General features: G+C 43.5%; 1 protein-coding gene and 1 long non-coding RNA gene across 3 annotated transcripts in view; one reads left to right on the forward strand and one right to left on the reverse strand.

Moving 5' to 3' along the window:
- The window catches only part of PDE8B (phosphodiesterase 8B), a 79,392-nt gene extending 70,252 nt beyond the window's left edge, over nucleotides 1-9,140 (reverse strand). For both annotated transcript variants that reach the window (XM_010725530.3, XM_010725528.3), the window contains exon 1: nucleotides 5,832-9,140. In XM_010725530.3, the coding sequence (XP_010723832.1) occupies nucleotides 5,832-5,915 (84 nt within the window). In that variant the 5' untranslated portion in view covers nucleotides 5,916-9,140. The remainder of the gene's footprint in view (nucleotides 1-5,831) is intronic.
- LOC104914962 lies at nucleotides 5,841-10,228 on the forward strand. The gene is made up of 2 exons (XR_796197.2): nucleotides 5,841-5,928; nucleotides 9,187-10,228. It is a non-coding gene; the product is annotated as an uncharacterized LOC104914962 (long non-coding RNA).
- The last annotated feature ends 5,699 nt before the right edge of the window (nucleotides 10,229-15,927 follow it).

Here is a 15,927-nt window from a genome sequence, read left to right on the forward strand (position 1 = left end):
GGCGCCACTCCCTCCCCTCTGGGGCCGCCCCACGGCTCTCGGCGTTCTCTCGGCCCCGTCCGGTCCCCTCGACCCCGTTCCGTCAACTCGCTTCGTTTGCGAAAGGTCTCTAAAGTGCTTCTACAGAAAAATCTGACTGCGTTTACTTCTCTTAGCCATTGGTAAGCAAGTGTTGGTTATTTTGTGGGACTGCAGGTACGAGCTCGGAGCCACACAGCATCTACCGCAGGTGTGGGAATAAGGCCAGGACTGCTCAACGGCTGTGAATGCGGCTTTTCAGTCAGGGCTCAGAGCTGCCCCTGCAGCCTCAGCTTGTATGCCCAGTTAGTACCAGCCCCTGCATCCAGTCCCGGAGACCATCAGGCTCAGTCTGGCAGGGATCTGCACACCTCCTCGGCTTCCTACAATGAAGTGTCATTGAGCTCAGTGAAAGTGCACACAAGGTGTAAAGCTATCCATGGTTCTTAAGTCTTTGGTACATTTTAGTTTAAACTCCTGTTTTCCATGGCACTTTATAAATCCTTCAAGAATTGGTACTGTCATCCAGCCTCTACACTTGCTGCCTAATACAACATTTACCCAACATCCAGTTAGCAAACAGTGTGTCTCTATACATCTTTTCACTCCTTGGAACATCTCTTGATATTTGGTCACTCTTCCTCCCTCCAGTTTTTAATAAGCATTGTAAATACAGTAGAAAAACGAAAAATGACTGGTATAGGTACTGTGATGCCAAACAATATGCTCTAAGCTTTCCATTTCACTTCCTGGTGCACCAAAAGCAGTCCCATGATGATCAGAGACCAGTTCACTCATTGCCATAGGAGTGATGGCTTCATAGACAAAATGCCTCAGCACAGGGAGGCTGCTTGGTCTTCTGCTTGTGCCAGTCAATTCCATTGTAGCAATATGAACACTCAGTCATCCATCAAGAACCAGTCTGAGATTACCAACCTATAGGACAAATAATGACTTTACCAGAGAGAGCCTGTCCATGCTGGCCCTAGCAAACACATTTCTCTCAGTAGTTTTTTCCCCACTTGTCTAAGTTCACAAAATTGTGGCTCATGTCCTGCACATACTGCATGTTTGCAGCACTGCCCTACTGACGGCTGCCTTTGACACCCAGTGTGAAATCAGGCTTGGTTGTGAGTGAAATAAAGAGAACAATGCCTCATCCCCCACCCAATTGGTGCAGCAGTTGTTGCTGCTTAGGCTGCAGTTCTGGGTGGAGGTCTTTCAGTCTACCAGAGCCTAAGACACTTAGCTGCAGATGAACATGTCCTGTAAAATCCATAGGCTGGATTGGTGTGCTGAGGCCAAAGGTTCAACGAGACCGTGTGCTGGGTCCTGCACGTTGGTCACAAAAACCCCACTCATTGCTACAGGTTTGTGGCAGAGTGGCTGGAAAGCTGCAAGGAGGAAAAGGGTCTGGGGGTTCTAGTTGACAGCTGGCTGAACATGAGCCAGCAGTGTGCCCAGGTGGCCAAGAAGAACAATGGCATGCTGGCATGTATCAAAATAGTGTTGTCAGCTGGAGCAGGTGATTGCTCCTATGTACTCAGCCTTGGTGAGGCCACATCTTGAGTACTGCATTCATTGTTGAGCCCCTCACTACAAGAAAGACATTGAGGCCCCAGGGCATGTCCAGAGAAGAGCATCAAAGCTGTGAAGGGTTTGGAGCACAAGACCTATGGGGAGCGGCTGAGGGAACTGTGATTGTCCATACTGGAGAAGAGAAAGCTCAGGAGAGACCTTACTGCTCTCTACAACTTTCTGAAGGGGGGCGGTAGTGAGCTGGGGTTTGGCCTCTTTTCCCAGGTAACGAGAGAAGAGGGAATGTCTTCAAGTTGCACTAGTTGAGGTTCAGGTTGGATATTAGGAAAAATTTCTTCTCAGAAAGAATGGTCAGGTGCTGGAATGGCTGCCCCTGGAGGTGGAGGAATCACCATTCTTGGAGGTGCTCAAGAAACATGGAGAGGTAATACTGCGGGGCATGGTTCAATGAGCATGGTGGGAATGGGCTGATGGTTGGATTAGATAATCTTAGGGGTCTTTTCCAACCTTAGTGATTCTTTGATTCTATGAATAGAGCAATAAGTTCATTTTTTTGCAGTATATCATAGTTCTTTCTCATTTTAGTGTTACTATACTGAAGAACTAACCTTTCTTTAATGAATGGGAAAAATAAGCTTAGCATCTGAATAACTTGCTGTGGGTCACACTGGAGATTTAGAACAGAACCATGACCATCCCACATGAAATCCATACATACACTGTAAATGAAACGTCCCAAAAAGACTTCTAAGAATTGTTCGCTACTTAGGTTGAGACTTAGCTAATAAAAAAAGAATGTGGGAGTAAACTGTATTTTGACTTCAAAGATGTCACATCTCATCCTAGATTATATTCTCAGCTATTTGCAGTCCATTTCTTCAGATAGATTCACTGCTAAGTTATTTCATCAGACAGGGAATACTTAGGTTTCCATAGCTTCCCAATGCTCAACATTCTATATTGTTCTTACTCAGCTCTGTTACAATTTTGCTATTTATTTTAGACAGCATTGCAGGCACCTCATGTGGACTTCCTCTGTCTGGGCATGATATTTGTCAGAGATTTAATCGTAGGAATAGAGTATAAGTCACATGTCTGGAAAATCTTGACTAAATGCAACTGTTGAGTAGCCCTCCCTGTTCTGTTCCACTGATTTTTGGCTAATGGGGAAGAATTACCACCAAAGTAATGAAATTGCCTGTGCAGAGTGCCAGAATGCTTGAGAGGAGGGAAGGCTGCAGGACAGAGAGCTACATGGACGGCCAAAAGGCAATAGAAAGAAGAGTCACTTGCTGCTTCATCTGACAGCAGGAGGAACTTTGAGGAATGGAACATGCAAGTGATGACCAGTATGAGCAGAGGCTGAGGCAAAGTAGGTGGATTCAGAGGAATAGGATGACTGTCCACAGCTGGAACAGAAGAAATGGAGAGGCAGGTTAAAGATTTTCTTCTAATATTGCTACTTTTGCTGCATCTTGCCTGTGAGAATACAGCCATAGATTTATTGAACAGGGTAGAGAGGGAACATATAACACACACACATACATCCTTCCTTGTACCATGTCTTATGGCTTACTTATCCTGGCTTATGTCCACTAACATGGAAGGTTTTACTCTAAATAGCATTCAACCAGGGACCTACCTAGGAGGGACAGGTAAGGTACTGATGCAGATTCTTCCCTCAGAATTGTGTATTTCATATGGCCTCAGCATTTAACCAGGGCATCCAGACACTGGAAGATACGCATACGCACCCATTTTTCCACTATTAAAGATTCTTCACTGCCTTTAGTTGCAACTATACAATAAATTTTACGCTGTACAGGAAACCAGTTTCTTACAGGACTAATTTCAGCATGGTGACTTTAAGCATATGAGTGATTCTGGAAGATTTCAGTGGAACATCTGTACAACCTTGTCTATTTTTCCAGTAAAAAGCAAGAGATACACACTCTCTATGGCATTTACATCTGCAAATCTCCCCATAATGAGGAAAATATACTGCTCCAAACTTTGTATCCCTTCCAAATTCAGTCAGAGGCTTCACTCTGACCTCAATATTAACCACGTAGGTTAGTAAGGTTGGTAAGCTTACGTTGGCGCTATTGGAAGTAACATCTGCAAGTCTGAGTTCATTGCAGTAAGAATATACTACTTCAGAGGTCACATTTTACAGAAAATCTTGTACTTCATAGCCAGCTTCTGAAGACAGTTACCTCTATTCATAGTTCTTTTACTGTAAACCAGTTTAAGAAGGTACAAATTAGCTTGTATATCTCAAAAAAATCTTCTGGGCTCTGAGGAGGCTCAACGGTTTCTCAACCCTTTCATATTGGTCCAATGGATTTCAAAAGTACACTAAAAACTAACATGCATGCCCATATGGGAGCAAAGTAAATACCTAAATATTAATTTAAATTAGTCAGACTACATGCTGTGTTTGTAACTCAAAATAGATATGAGGAAAAAATCATGGTAGCTAGAATGAAAGCCTTCTATGTATACCTCTATTTTGTTGAAAACAAAACAAAGCAACTGACTAAACCAAAGAAACCAAAGAAAAAACACAGCTCTGTAATAACAAATTATCAAATGCTTACCTCATGCTTTTAGTCACTGACAATACAAGAAATGATGTTACTTGAAGAAAAAGGAAGATGTTAAATACAAGAGTGAGGGTTATTTCTTCTGCCTGAGGAAGAGCAGAATTACCTTTCAGCCCACAATTGTGTGATGATTCTCACATCAGTGTAAACAAGAGTAACTCACTGCAAGCAAATAGTTTCTTCCAGTTCATCTAGAAAGCAAACTCAAGTCCTGTATTTCTTTTCTCTGCTCAAAACTCCTCTATTTCGTAACTTTGAAAAAATAATGCTGTGGCTTTTTTTTTTTTTTTTAATATATTACGTGTTTGTGTTTGTATACTAAATTCTGCGTTTGTATACTAAATTCTATGAGTGCTATGAATAAATATCACACTACAATAATATCCTTTTAGGCAGGTACCGCTCAAACTGAATGGTTTTGCTGGGATGATCACACTGTAAAACTTATAAGCAAATTTGGTCTTCTTTCACAGGCATATTTGACTGGCTTGGACTATAACAGCTATCTCAGTTTTCACTGTAAGTACATAGAATACTTTGCTCGATGGATATTTTGCAAATGGGAAGACTTAGTCACAGAGAAGTCCAGTACCAAAACTCCTCAAGGGAGCAGAGCTGAAGAGGGACCCCAGAGCATTTGCCCTTCCACTAGCAACCTGTGTCAGAGTAAGTACTGCATGGCACAGAATACAGAAAGGCAGGGGCCCTCCTTTGCTCTTCACCTCTAGCTCTTCCTGCAGAAGCGATGCAGGGCTGCATTCCCACCTCCCCACATCTGCAGCTGTTTCTCTCCCCTAGGGCAGGCAGATGTGCAGTCCTGGGCTTTTGCACCTCAGTGCTGATAGGGGCGGAAGCCCAAGCCACAGGCTGCCTCAGAGTAGTCTGGGATGCAGACTACCTCCAGGAGATAGACACCTGCAGTTGTTTTCCCTAAAATGGGCTAACACAGCACTCTACTTCAGCTCAGCTCATTCTTGAGAGACACAGATATCCTATGTCTCTGAAGAGGAAAAGTAATGTATAGAGACATAGATATATATAGGCTTTGGTCATTTGCACTGCCACTATGTGTTATTGTTAACCCCCTCAAGGAGCAGAACTCTGGGCAGCACGCTGGCCAGATGCCAGCAGTTATAAGCAAAATTTGTAGGGCAGCAGTGATCACATCACATTTACGAAGCCTAGATGTTTCCTGCTCTCCATCATTCCCTTTGGTTTGCTTCAGAGTAGGAGTGAACCACATACTTCACAGCACTCAGAGTCAAAAAGATCAGTCCGCAGTTCCCATAGCACCACTGAAAAGTCCCCCAGCAACACTTCATTTCCTCATCATCAGCTTGTTACTTGCTTGTTACAACTTCAGTAACACAACTGTTCCCCATTGATTTATGTTTGCATGGGAGTATTTGCTCAGCAAATAAGGCTCTGGTGGTTAAAGCATTTGGCTCTGCACATGGAGCACTGCTGAACGCAACTCCCGGCGAGCTGAGCCGCGCTGGACGGGCCCAGGCTTCATCCGGAGCAGGCAGACACACCTCCACCTGGACCCGCTGCACCGGTCCCGGCCAGCTCTGACCTCCCCGCTCCCCAGAGGCAGGAGACCCGCAAGCTGCCCGCCGGCCCAAACCAGCCCGTCCCTCCGGAGAGAGGAGCCCCTTCTCTTCTCACCTCCCTGCCGGGCTCTGCCGGCAGCCTCGGCGCGTTCATCCTCCGAGGAGCAGGCTGGAGCTGGAGCGGGAGCAGCGCGGCCATCCGATCCGCACAGGTGAGCGGGGCGGGACCCACGGCCGGCCGGCACCACCCCGGGGCCGGGCCGCACAGCCTCCGCCGCTCCCGCGGGACGGAGGTGAAGCCGCTGCCCCGCGCCTCCAGCCCACGCCCTGTTCTGTTCGTTTCATGATCCGAATGGGAACGTTTAGAACGGGGAAAGTAAAATGAATCGGGAGCTGGGTTTGCCTCAGTGTGTTAGTAGTTATGTAGCCTTTGGAAAAAGGCAAACTCTTACAGACCCTCGAGAGAGAGTAAATCTGTCCATGGAGCAAATTGCTTGTGTACAGAGATATCTAGTAAAGGTGAAACTCCCCTCAGTCAAAGAGAGGGAGAACAAACAACCTGGGGTTGAGAGAAGGTAATGTTACCCTGACCTTGGGTAAATCACAAACGTCAGAGATGTGACGCAAGACATGCTGCAAAGTGCATTTTCATCTTTGTGATACTCTAGTTTGCAACAAGTGCCACGTTGGTGGAACGCATTCCCTTGGGAATTATATCTTTGGGCTTGACTGGACTTAATTCTCTCACATCATTGCTCTCTCCTTCGAGATTCAAAAGCAGTATGTTGCTATTTTCCATTTTGGAGTACTGCTGATTCTTGGTACTTCATTACCATGGTTAATACTGATGTTGCTCTACAGTGAAACCCAGTGCCTCAGCAAGAGAGCTGTACAAGATGCTCAGCAAACAAAACAGAAAAAAATCCCTACACCAAAGAGTCAAAGATTTGCATACAAGACAGAGGAGAGCCACTGAATGTCACAAAAATAAAGCAACAGTAAAGATGACTGGGAGTTGTGGGATAAACAGTGGTTAAGTCACAGCTGCTTCCTATCCAAAGACCCACAAAACACAGACCACATCACAAAATAAATTCAAAGCACTGAACCTGTACAGAAAATCAGTTCTTCAGAGAAGCAGCAGAAACAGTATGGGTCAGCAAGTTGTGTCCGATTGAGGCCAGGGACAGTAAAGAGCTGCCCTAATTCCTCAGGAGAAAAGACACCGTCAGCAGGCACAATTCCGCTGGAGCTCCTCAGAAACTCCAGAGAGACTGTACATTGAAATGTCCTTAATTGGAGGTCAGAACACCCACCGTTCAGTGGCCATACATCTGCAAGATCTGTTGTCTAGGAATGCATGTCCCTTCCATTTTCTCAGAGTGATCAGTGGTGAACTGGAGGTTTGCTACAGCCACATTCTCAGACACCTGCGCCTGTAGCCCAGGTCGGTCTCAAAGGAGGTATAAAATGCTGTGAATCAGCCTTTAACTGCAAACTTCAGAGTCAGCCTTGCCCAGTTATTTCAAAGGACATTCACACTAGCAGTGCTGCAGCAAACTTTGCAGCCTGCCTTGGGACCCTGGCTTCCCCAGATGAACACATCAAGGACTAACCAAAGGATGCCTTTTGCTCTGGCCATTCTGTACAGCCAAGTTGTCTTCCCAGCTAAGACACAGGAAGATAAGAGAAGGGGCAGAAATGTGCTCAGACCTTACCTAAGGAACACATCAGGATGAGGTCAAGGTGCTCATCTGGACATACGGTCTTGGAAGTGTTTATAGAGATAAAGTTTTAGATACATTTGCAGAGATCTTTTGCAACTTCTATGCAGATCTTCCCTGCATTTCTCCTTGCATCTTCCAGCTGATGTGGCTTTTTAGGACTTGCCAGAGGAATGCTGAGAACAGCCAGTGTCAATTCCAGGCAAACACTGAGAAGCTGACACAAGAAACACAGCAGAATTAGTCCTATTGCTATCAACCAGTATGTGGCAGGCAAATGGTCCTTGGGGTGCACTCTCAAGAGAGGATAGCTTCAGTGTGTTCTGTCAGCAAAGGTTTTTGTGAGCAAACAAACAGCACAGACTCCACTTGCCTTTTATTCACCTGTGACGTGAGACTGGGTTGCTGGTGCTAACGTCAATGATTTAGAAGACAAAAAGTAACTAAGTCCTTGTTTCCACGGAAGCAACCCAAATATAGTCCATTATTCTGCCTATTTTCCTTTTAGATCTAGAAGTAAAAAAAAAAAAAAGTTAATTGTCTGCTTTTTCATTACATTTTCCATGCGTACAGATTTTAGGATGTAGTATGGACTCTACTTCATACTACTCCTACTGAACTTAATGGGAATGTGGCTGTTTATATTTTAATAGGAATGGAATTAGGCCCTTCATTTGAACTTTACAGCCTTTTTATTTGCTTTTTTATTAATCCATTTCATCTCTCTTAATTTGCTTCTGCTGTGTTCTGAGAGCATTGTAAGTACACTCTAGTGTCCTGAGTAATAACTTTAAATTCTAGTATGCAAACACTGTGCCTCCTAGTGGGTAATGTACACAGACTTCCACTCTCCTTTGGGCTGCATTTTCATATTAATTTCTTTGGGACTTTCTTCTGTTATTATCAAGAAGGTAATTTTCAACATTTTTTCACTTCAGAAGTCCCTTGTTTCTTTCTTATGATGTTTCTCTTGCTCTTTCCTCCACACAAGCCAGTTATGTTCTTGACATTTTGCCCTCTTGATTTCCTTTGCATAAATCTGCCATTAAAATTAATCTTTTCCACAAATTAGTTTGTGAGGAGCCCATTTCTGAGAAGCTATTACACTTATGCCAATAGTAAAAAAGAGGTTATTTGACTGTGTCCTTGTATGGACTTTCCCTAGCACGCCATTTGTGTCTGAACAAGATAACTGTGCCGCAATAGCAACAGAGCTCATGTTTCCTAAGCAAGCAAAATGCTCACTGTACTGGCTCCGAGGCTTTGGGCTGAAGCAGACTACTGAGCTCAGACTACATTTGTGCTTGACCATTTGTTTGGCTTTAGCAAAGTACAAAAGATTCTTGGTCTTGCAGATTGACTTGTCCCTATGAATAAGTCCTCCCTCATTTCCCTGCCATGAGAATTTCCAATCCTCTTTGGTAGAAGTAGGATTTCTATGTTCTTTGACAAAAACTATTTTTTATGTGTTTGGCCAGCCTTGAAAATATTACTATCAATAGATATCAATAGGTAAGTCAATCAAAATCAGCTGTTTAAAATGAACAAACAATTTTTATGAACATCCATAATCTACATGTAAGCTCCAATATTAATATCAAAATTTACCAGACTGTAAGCTAAACTAGAGTACAAAATACTGTTGCATCCTTGTTGATTTGGTGTTGTTGATGTGTTGTTTTTGTTTGGTTTGATTTTTCTCTCATTCAGTGCTTAAAAACAAACTTTGTATTAATCTCTCCTCAGGTTTTTAGGTAGTCACAAGGGCGAACAGAGACAAATCATTGAAGATTGACACTGGAAGCTGTGGTAAATGTCTAACAATACTCCAGCAGAACACAGCTGGGTGAATACAACACTGCCTGACAGAGATGTCATGTGATGCATACTCAAAAAAGCATTGCTTTTGTCACTAGCTAAGAAAGAACCATTCTTCAGAGAAGGAAACATCATTCAATAATAATAGTAATAATGATTAATAATAACAATAGGAGCAAGAACAATAGCAATACATTTGCTTGAATTCCTGAACATTTAACTGCCACGTCACATAAAGGCACAGATGAAGCTGAACGAGCTGTGGACTTTATGCTGCATTTTAGGTGCCAGGCACTTGGTTATACATTGCATATCCAAGCTGTTCCCCTAATTCTATTCCATCTGCACATATCATCTGCACATATCTCTGTGAACTTCTTGACCAAAAAAAAAAAAACAAAAAACCCAACCAAAACCAAAAACAAACAAACAAAAAATCCCAGCCCAACAAAAAAAAAGCACTAAACAACTGAACTGCTCACAGTTCGACTTTGGCATGCAGAAACAAGAAAACGGAAAGAAGAGATTTCTGTTCAGTTGAGAATGAGAGGTCTCAGTTCAAAGAGCTTCCATCAGGCTTCAGACAGTCCTGATGCCTTTGGCTTTATTGGGACAGTTAGCATGAGGGAAAGGCTAGAGGATCTCACATTAATCCTCTTGCTCTCTATAAGCTTCAAAGTGTATCAGTTACTTGAGTTGCTTTTAATTTGTCCTAATTAATCTTCTGCAGTGTGATATTGTGCCATAATATCTTAAGTCAGCTATACAGTTCGTAAGCTGAAATGTACAGTAGAATCTTGTATTGCCTTGGAGTGCCTCATTTGGTTGGTAGACAATCAATTTATTATTAAGTGTGATTGGTATCTTGTACATCCTTGCAAGGTAAATCAAAAGTAATGGAGTGTAAAAATATTCCAGCATAAGAAAATCTGTAAACTACAAGCCAGCAAGCTGTAATCATCACAAAAAACAAACAGTCACCAAGGGAATTGCTTCTCTATAGACTTACAGCAAATTGGAAGAAAACACAATGCTACATTGTCAAGACTACAGAAACAGAAATGTTTAACTCAATGAGCCCCTCTGGCAGAATTAAGCACAGCTCAGTCATTCATAGCTAGAGTATGGAATGTACACCTCATGAAGTATATCATGCAGTAGTACATGAGAAATACTGCTCAAATTGCTAGAGAAGACAACGAATTCATTTTCTCTCTCTAGAGTAAACTTAGGACTTGTACTGTCTGATCCTTTTGCCATGGAAGTTCACGTGAAGATACTGTCTTGTTAACTCATAATTAGGAAACACAACTCTTTTGTGGATCATAGTCCTCTAATGACTCTGGAATAAAAAATGCTACTGTAAAAACAGATGAGATATGCATTCTCTAACTGGAAAGCAGTTATAAAGTAACCGTAAATCCTGATTTGTAGCACTGTGTATTAAAAAAAAAAAAAAGGCATTTTCCAAAAACAGATTTTTTCATTCCAAAGTAAACTCTTAAACTCATAATAAAAAATTGTGAAAAAAATAATCTTCTCTAGTTCAAGTAATGATTCTCTATTCTTTTTGTTGTCTTCCCTATAAATAAATACCAACTTTCGGCACTGAGAGTTGCTTTTGAATATCCAGTGACATACATTTTACTATTACATTAATTTAAGAGCATTCATTTTAGGCATCACAAGAAAATTACTCTTCTATTCATTTTGTCAGATTGTAGGCTTATGAAAGATATCTGTTTCCCTGGAAAGATATAAATATGGCTTTCAAGAGCCACAGTACTTGGCAGAACTGTACTGGCAGAAATCATGGCTAAGTAAGAGCATGCTGGTGAAAATTGAGAGATTAGAAGGACATGTATAGGCAGTGGAAGTGAGATGTGTAGTGTGGGAAGAATCCAGATGTGCAGAGTTGGGATCACGAAAACTAAGACACTGATGGAACTGAACTTTGGCAAAGGATGTGAAAAATAACAAGGGATTTCACAGGTACTTCAGTCAGAAAAGAAAGGCAAAAGAGAGTACATGACTTCTGATATACAAGAAGAAAGAAATGTGGAGAATGTGAAAGTACCAAACAAATTATTTCAGAGAATCACAGAATCATGGAACTGCAGGTGTTGGAAGAGACCTTGAGAGGTCACCATGTCCAAACTCCTTGCTAAAGAAGACTCCCTGCTATAGGTCGTACTGTACCTGTCCAGCCAGGTCTTGAAAAGAAAGACTCCACAACTTCTCTGGGCACCTATTTCAGTCCCTTCACCTTTACCATAAAGAATTTCTTCTGCAAGTTTGTATGGAACTTCCTATGCTCAAATTTTAGTCTATTACTCCTTGTTCTATCTCTACGCACCACTGAGAAGAGCCTGGCCTCATCCATTTCCCTCCCACCTGTCTCTAGATATTTATAAACATTATTCAGATCCCCCCTGTCTTCTTTTTTCCCAGGCTGGACAGACCCAGGTTCCTCAGCCTTTCCTCATATGGGAGATCCTCCAGGCCCATTATCATCTTTGTGGCCCTTCTCTGTAGCCTTTTATGAGATTCCTCTGTTTTTTGAATTGGGGAGCCAGAACTGGACATAATATTCTAAATGTGGCCTGACAAGGGCAGAGTAGAGAGGGAGGACCATCTTCCTCGACCTGCTGGCTACCCTCTTTTTAATGCACCCAAGGATACCACTGGCCTTCTTGGCCAAAAAGGCACACTGCTGGTTTATGACCAACTTGTTGTCCACCACAACTCCAGGTCCTTCTCCACAGAGCTCCTTTCCAGCAGGTCATCCCCTAAGCTGTACTGATGCATGTGGTCATTCCTCCCCAGGTGCAAGACTCTACACTTGCTCTTGTTAAACCTCATTTGGTACCTCCCTGCCCAACCCTCCAGTCTGTCCAGGTCTTGTTGAATGGCAGCACAGCTTTCCAGTGAGTCAGACACTACTCCCAGCTTTGTAACATCAGTAAACTTGCTGAGGGTGGTCTCTATCCCTTCATCCAGGTTGTTAATGAAGATGTTGGGTAAGACTGGATCCAGCACCAGCTCTAGGAGAGCACTGATAGTTATAGACCTCCAACCAGCCTGTGCCACTAATGACATCCCTCTGAGCACTGCCAGTTCTCAATCCACTTCACTGTCCATTCATCTATCCTGCACTTTCTAAGTTTCATAACAAGGACGTTGTGAAACAGTGTCAAATGCTTTGCTGAAGTCGAGGTACGCAACATCCTCTGCTCTCCCACCATCTACCCAGCCAATGATGACATCATAAAAGGCTATCAGGTTGGCCAAGCATGATTTTCCCTTCGGGAATCTATGTTGACCAGTCCTGATAACCTTCTTCTCTTCCAATTTCTTGTAAGAGTACCCAGAACAAGTTGTTCCATCAGCTTTCCAAAGACAGAAGTGACACTGATTGACCTGTAATTTCCCAGGTCCTACTTCTTGCCTTTTTTGAAGACTGGTATGACATTGGCTATCCTCCAGTCTTCAGACACCTTTCTCATTCACCAAGATTTTTCAAAGATGATAGAGAGCAGTTCAGCAGTCACTTCTGCCAGCTCCCTCAGCACATGTAGGTGCATCCCATTGGGGCCCATGGATTTGTGTGTGCTTATTTTGACTGGATGCTCATTGACCAGGTCCTCCTCAACCAACAGGAAATCCTCCTTTCCTGAAACTTTCTCTTACTTCCAGTGTCTGGGATTCCTGAGGGCTAGTCTTAGTGTTAAAGACTGAAGCAGAGAAGGCATTCAAAATCTATGCTTTCTCAGCATACCCTATTACTGGGGCATTCATCTCATTTTGAAGGGGACCCACATTTTCCCTAATCTTCCTTCTACCACTGGAATACCTAAAAAAATCCTTTCTTGTCATCCTTTATCCCCTCTGCAAGATCTAATTCCAAACTTAGCATCCCTTCAGGTCCTAACAACATTCCTATATTGTCCCTGAGTGGACAGGCCCTTTTTTAACATTTCATGGACCTTCTTTCTTCCTTTCAGTTTATCCATGAATTTCTTGCTCATCCACTCAGGCTTCCTGCCATCCTTCCCTGATTTCTTACTCTTAGGGATGCACCGATCTAGAAGTTGGAAGAAGTGGTGTGTAAGTGTCAACCAGCTCTCATGGTTCTTCTAAAGCTCTAGCCTCTGAGATACCTCCAAGTAGGTCTTTGAAGAGTTCAAAGTTGGCTCTCCTGAAGTCCAGGGTAGCAACCCTACTTATTGCTTTGCTTTTTTTACACAAAATCTTGAACTCCACCATTTCCTGATCACTGCATCCCAATCTGCCCTCTTCCCTAACCAGCCCTTCCTTGTTAGTAAGAACAACGTCAAGTAGAACAGCCCTCCTCATCAGCTTCTTCACCATCTGTATCAGAAAGTTATCTTCAAGGCATTGCAGGAGCTGCCATGTGTGTTGCTTATCCAACAGATATCAGGATGGTTGAAGTCTCCCATGAGAACCAAAGCCCAAGATTGTGTGACTACTTCCAGCTGTTTGTAGAAGACCTCATCAACTCCTCCTCATCAGATGGCCTGTAGTACATACCTACAGTTATGTCACCTATGTTAGCCCACTTTGTAGCTTTTACCTGCAAGCTCTCCCCTAGTTCATCATTCACTCCCAGGTGAAGCCTGGGATACAAAGGGAAACAAGAAGAAATTCTACAGACATATCAATGATAAAATGAAAGTGAGGGAAGATGTGGGCCCTCTGGAAGGAAACTGGAGACCTTGCCTTAAGGGATACAGAGAAAGCTGAAGTGCTCAATGACATTTTTGCTTCAGGCTTCATCAGCAAAGGCTCTAGGTACACCACCCAAGCTGCAGAAAGCAAAGGTAAGAACTTGGAGAAGGAAGATTTCCCTGCTGTAAGTGAAGATCAGGCTTGAGACCATCTAAAGAAGATGAAAGTGCACAAGACCATGTCACCCAAAAAGATCCATCCATGGGTTCTGAGGGGACTGGCAGATGAAGTTGCCAAGCTGCTATCCATCATATTTGAAAGGTCATGGAAGTCTGGTGAAGTTCTCACTGATCGGAAAAGGGGAAACATTACCCCCATTTTCAAGAAGAGACAAGAAGATCCAGGAAATTACAGGCCAGTCAGTCCCACTTCTGCGCCTGGCAAGATTGTGGAGCAGATCCTTCTGAAGGCCCTAAGGCACATGAAAAATAAAGATGAGGTGATTGGTAGTAGCCAACATTGCTTCACATGCCTGGCAAACTTGGTGGCCTTTTATGATGGAGTTACAGCATCAGTGGATAAAGGAAAAGCAACTGATGTCATCTACCAAGACTTGTACAAACCGACACTGTCCCATATGACATCCTAGTTGCCAAATTGGGGAAAAATGGATTTGATGGATGGACTTCTTGCTGTATAAGGAACTGGCTGGATGGTCGCATTCAGAGAGTTGCAGTCAACAGCTTAGTGTTGAAGTGCAGGCTAGTGATGAGTGGTGTTCCTTGGGGAACTACATGTTAACTACATGTTAACTACAAAGATGTTAAATAACATCAGTCCATTTCGGACTGATGTTATTTAACATCTTTGTAGTTAACATGGACAGTGGGATCAAGAGCATCCTCAGCAACTCTGCACATGACACGAAGATGAGTTTTGAAGCTGACATACTAGAGGGAAGCCATCCAGAGGGACCTGGACAGGCTTGAGAGGTGGGTCCACACCAAACTCATGAAGTTCAACAAGGCCAAGTGCAAGGTCCAGCACCTGGCTCAGCGCAGTCCCAAGAACAGATACAGGCTAAGTGGAGAATGGCTTAAGAGCAGCCCTGAGAAGAGGGATTTGGGGGTGTCAGTTGAAGAAAGATTCAACATGAGCCAGCAATGTGTGCTCATGGCCCAGAAGGCCAACTGTATCTTGAGCTGCATCAAGAGAAGCATGACCAGCAGGTCAAGGGAGGTGATTCTGCCCCTCTACTCTGCTCTTGTGAGACTCCACGTGGACTACTGTGTCCAGTTCTGGATCCCCCAACACAAGAAGGACATGGAGCTGTTGGAACAGGACCAGAGAAAGGCCATGAAAATAATGAGAGGGCTGGAGCACCTCTCCTATGAGGACAGGCTGAGAGAATTGGGGCTCTTCAGCCTGGAGAAGAGATGCTCCAAGGAGACCTTATAGTGGCCTTCCAGTATCTAAAGGGGGCCTAGGGGGCCTACAGGAAAGCTGGGAAGGGACTATTTATAAGAACATGTAGTGACAGAATGAAGGAAAATGGTTTTGAACTGGAAGAGGCATAGATTTTGACTAGATATCAGGAAGAAATTCTTTACTGTGAGGATGGTGACACACTGGAACAGGTTGCCCAGTGGGGCTGTGGATGCCCCCTCCCTGGAAGCATTCAAGGCCAGGCTGGATGGGGCTTCGAGCAACCTGATCTAGAGGGAGGTGTCCCAGCCTATAGCAGGGGGTTGGAACTTGATGATCTTAAAGGTCCCTTCCAAACCATTATATAATTCAGTGATAATGGAGAATGGTTTTAAACTAAAAGAGTATGTATTTAGATTAGATATTAGGAGGACATTCTCTTCTCAAAGAGTGCTGAGGCACTGAAACAGGCTGCCCAGAGAAGCTGTGGATGCCCTGTCCCTGGAGGAATTCAAGGCCAGATTGGGAGTGACCCTGGGCAGCCTTATCTAGAGT

The sequence above is a fragment of the Meleagris gallopavo genome, chromosome Z (assembly GCF_000146605.3).
Source record: "Meleagris gallopavo isolate NT-WF06-2002-E0010 breed Aviagen turkey brand Nicholas breeding stock chromosome Z, Turkey_5.1, whole genome shotgun sequence".
Lineage (NCBI taxonomy): Eukaryota > Metazoa > Chordata > Aves > Galliformes > Phasianidae > Meleagris > Meleagris gallopavo.